Genomic DNA, 7,400 nt, shown 5'->3' on the forward strand with positions numbered 1-7,400 from the left:
TTAACAGGACTCGGAGATAACTTGTAAGACTGAAAATGGAGAGTCTGGATCAGAATTGTAACAAAATGTTGGGAAGAGGTCTTAGAACCCAAACTAAAAATTCTTAATTAGTTTTTTTTTTTTTTTTGTGGTTGCTGCCTGTTAGCTTGTCTTGCTGTGGGCTTCTTAGTCTCACAACTGTGTACCGTTTAGGCGCCTCTCATCTTGTATCATTTTTCCTTTTTATTAAAAAATTACCCTTTTAAGTCAAAAGAATAAATAAAATGAAATTGAGTTTCGTGTTTTCTATTATAAATGGTAGAACATGTACCTAGCGAAAACCCGCTTCCCTTCGCATAAAAAAACATATCATTGGGGAGTTTACATCAAAGGGATTTGGTCGGATCTTAAAATGCTAAATTAAAACTTTAAATTCTAATGCGGCTGATCTATACTGTTTAGCCGCCTCCTAATTATATAAGATTATCAATTATGGGTTTAGTTCATACTAAAGCGGGTGTATGCCACAAGGTCTTCGATGACAATTTTGATGATTAGAACTTAGATGCAATGTATATACGCTCACATAGTATTTAACTATTGCAATGTTTTGTCTATAATGTTTAGCAAGTTCAAGAAAAAACACTAATTTGTCATGAATCAGTTGTATCACATTAACAAATTTGATACGTACGTTTCATATTACAAATTTTCAACCATGTGTCACTAATCAAAACAGGTCGATCGACAATTAAGGGATAGCTTGGTCGCCACGGATTGAAAGAAATGAAATTGTCATTATGAAGCCGGATTTGTAAATGTCATTGACAAACATGAAATCGAAAAAAAAGTCGTGTAATCATTTTTTTTCTGTACATGGTTAAAATGTTCAAGCAATCAAGCCTGTCTTAAACTGTGAACAAAGTCTGAACTGTAAATGCTTAAATTTTGCAGAATTTGAAGACTAATGAGCTAAATTTTAGCAGCACTTTGTGGATTCTACGACTTCAGATATCACCTTTGTAGTTTGTAATTAAACTTGTTATAGAAGTCTTTCTCTTTCTTTCCCCCCTCAGTGAGCAAGCGAAAATCTATTTTGGTAGTTTATATAGCTAACATGTCAATGAATATGTCATGGAGGTGCATATATGATTCTGGTTGCAGCGTACTACCTAATTTAAGTTATTTAACAGATGTATGCATTGGTTAATGAAAACTAGCTGAAGTTCCATCTCACCATGAAAGTTGATTGACCAAAACTACTAAAGGGTCAGCCTAGAGTTCTAGACCACTTTAAGAACTACATTGAGCCTTTACAGTTTTTAGTAGCCTTTACTGATTTGAACTTTAAAGATTTAAAACATATCAAAAGTTGATAACTACTGGACGATCCACAAAAGAAGAACAAAAAGGCCTTTCGAAGACGAGAAAAGGGATGACAAGAATAGACATAAAACACCGATTTTATTGACTTCAATAGAAAATCATACACATTAATCCTAATTATTTTCGGTGCTTCTTGATCATCTAATACCCACATATATGAATGTACAGACTGTTACTAATAATTGTATATTTGACTTGACTAATACTTGTTTAACATTTGCACATGTCGCTTAGTTAGTTAGAATAGAGATGTTTTATAAATAGGTATGGCAATTAGACATAATTCACAGCAAGCACTAAAACCAAATAGATTCACTATTGAATTAGTTCATCACTTCTCAAGTCTTATTGATCATGGCTTACTCTTCTTCATCTTCTTCTTGGCCATTCTTTTTCTTTCTTCTAGTATCATCGCTGTGCATGTTTGGCATGAACATTAGTACAACAACTGCTCAGTTATCTCCAAGTTTCTATTCGAGCAGTTGCCCTAATGTTCTCTTTACCATCCAAAATGCAGTACTGACTGCAATTTCAAATGAACCCAGAATGGGAGCTTCTTTATTGCGTCTACATTTTCATGACTGTTTCGTTAATGCAAGTCTCATATCTCCATCTCTTAATATTTAAATTTCCAAACGTAATTTCCATAAGATGGTGATACATTTTAGGCTTTTTAGCTAGTTAGCTCAAGTATGTGCATGTTCCCTTCATGCACTGAATTTCGAAACACCCAGCAAAAGCTGAGATTTTTTGCACGTATGGTGCCTTAATAGAATATATCTGACACAATTATTGCGTATGTGTAAAACTACAGGGCTGTGATGCATCTATTCTATTGGATGACACATCGAGTTTCACAGGAGAAAAGACAGCATTTCCGAATGCAAATTCAGTGAGAGGATATGATATTATTGACACCATAAAAGCCCAAGTGGAGGCACTCTGCCCTAAAATTGTTTCTTGTGCTGACATCCTTGCTGTTGCAGCTCGTGATTCTGTTGCCGCTGTAAGACAATCTTTCATTACATAACTCACCCTCCTTTCTCCTGATTAATCTCTAGACATTAGTTACAAAATACAGCCATTTTACATTTTTTTCTGTTCCAGTTGGGTGGGCGTCCATGGATTGTACAATTAGGAAGAAGAGATGCCAAGACTGCGAGTAAGAATGATGCAAATACCAACCTACCTCCTGCTACTCTTAGTCTCAGCGGTTTGATTACTTCCTTCTCCAACAAAGGTTTTACTACCAAAGAAATGGTTATTCTCTCTGGTAAGTTAATTTGTCACTAACTACAACAACAAAAAACTTGGTTATATATGCCTCTCAAGGAACAATTCAGATAAGGTTGATTAGAACAATTCAGATGTTGATACTCATGCGTATAAAAGAAAAAGAAAAAAAAACATGTTTATTCTCAAATTTTCTATTAAAGAGAACGTCAGCAACATTATTTTACCTCCTTTCATACGCATCAAATTATATATTAATTGACCATACGTACTCTTAACTAATTTTCTTTTCTTTATTAGGATCTCATTCTATTGGCCAAGCAAGATGCACAACTTTTCGAAGTCGAATCCACAATGAAACCAACATAGATGCACCTTTTGCTACATTACGGAAGACTAGTTGTCCTACATCTGGAAATGACAATAATCTTGCCCCACTTGACGCAACCCCATTACTTTTCGATAACACATATTATAAGAATTTGGTAAGCAAGAAAGGACTTCTTCATTCAGACCAAGAACTCTTCAATGGTGGTTCGACTGATGCTCAAGTCACAGCTTACAGTAATGACAACCCTACATTCTTGACTGATTTTGCTGTTGCCATGGTGAAGATGGGTAATCTTAGCCCTCTAACAGGTAGTAATGGCGAGATTAGAACCAATTGCAGGAAACTCAATTAAGGATTTTTGTAGTTCTGATAAGTAATTCTGTATCATTTATCATCAAAATAAAGAGGAACTGTATTCTCTTCGTCTCATTGTAAGTTCAATGGATCATAAATAAGATGATTTAAACTTCAGATTTCGTGTTTAATAGATCATGTGCCATTAAGGCTACATAAATGGTTGTCCTCGTACAAGATAAATTTACGCCCTTGCTTATATATAACCAACCAGAAAAAGGATCCACAAAGCTTATGTGGTTCACTAAAGAGACATCCTTAATTGCTTTCGTGACTTCACCACGAGCTTAGCAACACCTTGACATTGGATATCACGAGATCCCCGTTTGAGCTTAAATTCTATCCATACAAACTCGTCCATATTATTGTTGCTGGAGTAGCTTTTCGAGTTATAAAATCGTTCGGTATCTATATAACGACTTCAGTCCAAGAGGTAACAGGGATACATATACTTTAAGAAGTTGCAGACTTCATCCCTAATTCACCAAGTGATTCCCCAAAATCCATCTCTCCTTTGTTACTCTGAACCTACATACTGTGATAGTGTGATCTGAATTCTATATCGTGAGTCGTGACGTAAATATCAGCTATTCCGATAAAACATCAGGAGTGACCAAAAAGTAGTTGATCAAGTGGCCCCTAATTTGCTTCTTGACCGCACCTATCTTAAATATGCATCAATGCATATGTTACCCAGAATGTGTCTCCTGACCAAAACCCAATACACAGTCGCCCAGATATGCATTAGAGACTTGGAGCGTTTACTTTGGAATAACATCCTGACCCGACAAATCTGCTATCGTTTGGAAAAAAAAAATTTCGCAGCTAATCAAATAGTAAGAGAAGGTGAAATTGGAGATCAGTTTGACGGGAACTCTATCTGCAACAATTTGCGGACGACAACTAACCAGATAATTGTGGAAGGCAAAGATCTTCCAAAGAATAAACATGGCCTCCATTTTCTTCACGGCTGACAATCCCAAATGGAAACTTAGTTAAGTAGTAAATAAATACGGCGGATTTGTATGACTAATTGCTAGTACAATTTTATTTAACTACGCTGGGAAACATCAAATGTGGATCAGGTGCATGTATCAGAAGGCCGGCTGTTTGTCCTATATGACTCCTATAGCGTTTATTTCAGCGTTTCGACGAAAAACATTCGGTGTTTATAATTTTGTCATGTACTGACAGTTTGTGAAAAAACGTCAAAAGGTAGTGATTCTAGGGAATTGTGAGAAGTCAAAGGGCCAAGCAATATATTTGATTAACTAACGAGGGCTATACGCAGTATCTGAAATTAATTACTTATGTTTGAAAAACTTCACCGGACAGTTAGACGAAAACGTATCCATCACCAAAAAGCTGTAAATGTCACATAAAAGAACATCGAGTGTAAACATAGCAGACATAGTATGGGTAGGATGGCGTGTAGGATCACAACATACTTAGGTAGTTCAATCATATGCATGACTAGGAAAATGTACGCGGTAAAACAATTGCATGAAGCCTATTGCCACTTTAAGAGACAAACAAGCCAGATATTCTAATAAGTTGTTATGATTATGATATACGTTGCTTCGGTTATAAAGTAAAATGTTGAGGATTTTCACCAACCAACAACGGCTTCTTTTGATTACACTTTAAGAAACACATTTGAAGTACACCTTTTTAGCCTTTTGGTAAGTTTCACTGACATATTAGGACTTAAACAGTTAGACTTAGTTCCTTTAAATTCATGTTGAAGAAAAAAGGTAAGTTTCAGAGTACGTAAAATAGAGAAATCATTGCTTAAGTGAGAAAGAGCTAGAGATGGAGGCGAGATGAGACATAGGACACCGATATTTTTGACTTCCGCGAATTCCATGCATATATGGCCAAGATGTACACGGTCATCAGACGTATATAGGCTTACCTGCTCTCGTATGAAATGCGATTTGCTGATTAAACAAATTAAACTACATAATTTGACTTTGATTATACTTATATATTTAAATACTACAACTTATTTGAAAGTAGCTGTGGCATTGCTGAAGTTCTATAAATAAGAATCAATTAGGCATAAGCTAACACATCAAATTACTAGTTCTTCTATATTCATTCAGATAGAATTAATAACCAGCTAATTCATCATCTCTCAAGTCTTTTCAATCATGGCTTCTTACTCTTCATATTCTTCTTGGCCATTCTTTTTCTTTGTTCTAGTATCATCATTGTGCATGTTTGGCATGAATATTAGCATAACATCTGCACAGTTATCTTCCACTTTTTATGCGACTAGTTGCCCTAACCTCCTCCCTACCATCCAAGCTGCAGTAGTAAATGCAGTTTCAAACGAGGCCAGAATGGGAGCTTCTCTATTACGTCTTCATTTTCATGACTGCTTTGTTAATGCAAGTGAACGATGAGTACTAATTGTTGCTTGAATCTGATTACAGGGTTGTGATGCTTCCATTCTGTTGGATGATACATCAAGCTTCACTGGAGAAAAGACAGCAGGACCAAATGCAAATTCTGTGAGAGGGTTTAATGTCATTGACACCATAAAAACTCAAGTTGAGGCAATCTGCCCTAAAACTGTTTCTTGCGCTGACATTCTTGCCGTTGCAGCTCGAGATTCTGTTGCTGCCGTAAGCCATTTATATTTATTATTAATCATTTGTCTCTTTTTATTTTGACTTAGATATTTGTAATTTTCATTTAAATAACTACATAAGCATGCAAGAGTGTATGTAAGATAACTAAGTAATTCAGAATATGTACTTGTTTTCAGTTGGGTGGGCGTCCATGGGTTGTACAATTAGGAAGAAGAGATGCTAAAACTGCAAGTATGAGTGATGCTAATAGCAACCTCCCCGCTGCCACACTTGGTCTTAGTGGCTTGATTACTTCCTTCTCCACCAAAGGTTTTACTACCAAAGAAATGGTGATTCTCTCTGGTAAGTGCGTAAAACTACAGCAACAATTTTTTTTTTTTTTTTTAATATATATGTCGCTCAAAGAGCGGTTTAAGATGAGGCCGATTCAAACAGTTCGCATGATTATATTCTAATTTTCTATAACAACAATGTCAACACCATTATTAGCTGATTTGGCATGCACGAGATTATATATAAACTGACCATTACGTACTCTTACTAATTTTCTTTTCCTTTATTTTTATTCTTCTTGAATTCTTTTTTTCTTTTTTTTTGAATTTTTTTATTCTTCTTTATTAGGATCTCACTCTATTGGTCAAGCTAGATGCACAACTTTTCGAAGTCGAATCCACAATGAAACGAACATAGATGCACCTTTCGCTACATCTTTGAAGACTAGTTGTCCAACATCAGGAAATGATAATAATCTTTCCCCACTCGACGCAACCCCAATAATTTTCGATAACACTTATTACAAGAATTTAGTTAGCAAGAAAGGACTTCTTCATTCGGATCAAGAACTTTTCAATAGTGGATCTACAGATGCTCAAGTGACAACTTACAGCAATGTCAACCCGACATTCTTGACTGATTTTGCTGTTGCCATGGTAAAGATGGGAAATCTTAGCCCTTTAACGGGTAGCAATGGAGAAATCAGAACTAATTGCAGGAAACTCAATTAAATATGGTTTTAGTTTTGATAATTATGTATCCCGTTATCATCAAAATAAAGAGCAATTGTATTATGTTCGTCTCATTGTATAATGAGACATAGATAATATGAGATAGTTTTGTGTTTAAGTAGTATAGCGAATTTTAATAGCTTTTGGGGGACCGAAAAAAAAGACATGAGTTATTTTGTTTTTGGTATCAGGTTTTGTTCAGCTTTAAAGTTTGGTTTAACATTTGCCGACCTTAGTGTTTGCTATTTGGAATTGACGTCAACTTGCGTCGACCATGTTAAATCTTGGTTTCTGTTTAGTAATTAATTATTAAAAAAAATTACTTCATGTCCTTGGAGAAAAAAGTTATGTTATAACAGAATGCACGTGCATTGCACAACAAATACTACATGTGAACCATTCTTCTTCCTGGCTCAAGATATGCTCTTATCTAAATCTCCATTATCAACATAAATTTGAAACAAATCTCTTGTATTTATTTTTCAGATCAATTAATACATCAATAATATTAAAATC

At 35.2% G+C, this 7,400-nt stretch overlaps 2 protein-coding genes across 3 annotated transcripts in view; both read left to right on the forward strand.

The window, feature by feature from the left end:
• LOC113322360 (cationic peroxidase 1-like) overlaps window positions 1-4,234 on the forward strand; it is a 4,524-nt gene extending 290 nt beyond the window's left edge. Inside the window, exons 2-5 of one of the 2 annotated variants that reach the window (XM_026570433.1) lie at window positions 1,806-1,959; window positions 2,180-2,371; window positions 2,473-2,638; window positions 2,899-4,234. In XM_026570433.1, coding sequence (XP_026426218.1) covers window positions 1,806-1,959; window positions 2,180-2,371; window positions 2,473-2,638; window positions 2,899-3,281 — 895 coding nt within the window. In that variant the 3' untranslated portion in view covers window positions 3,282-4,234. Of the gene's footprint in view, window positions 1-1,671; window positions 1,960-2,179; window positions 2,372-2,472; window positions 2,639-2,898 lie in introns of those variants that run through there. The other variant, XM_026570432.1, reaches the window with a different exon arrangement.
• Window positions 4,235-5,373: 1,139 nt separating this feature from the next.
• On the forward strand, window positions 5,374-7,109 carry LOC113323101 (cationic peroxidase 1-like). The gene is made up of 4 exons (XM_026571361.1): window positions 5,374-5,676; window positions 5,722-5,913; window positions 6,057-6,222; window positions 6,502-7,109. Exons 1-4 carry the CDS (start codon window positions 5,437-5,439, stop codon window positions 6,882-6,884), a joined length of 981 nt encoding a protein of 326 aa, XP_026427146.1. The 5' UTR covers window positions 5,374-5,436; the 3' UTR covers window positions 6,885-7,109.
• Window positions 7,110-7,400: the final 291 nt, after the last annotated feature.

This window comes from Papaver somniferum, chromosome 11, assembly GCF_003573695.1.
Source record: "Papaver somniferum cultivar HN1 chromosome 11, ASM357369v1, whole genome shotgun sequence".
Lineage (NCBI taxonomy): Eukaryota > Viridiplantae > Streptophyta > Magnoliopsida > Ranunculales > Papaveraceae > Papaver > Papaver somniferum.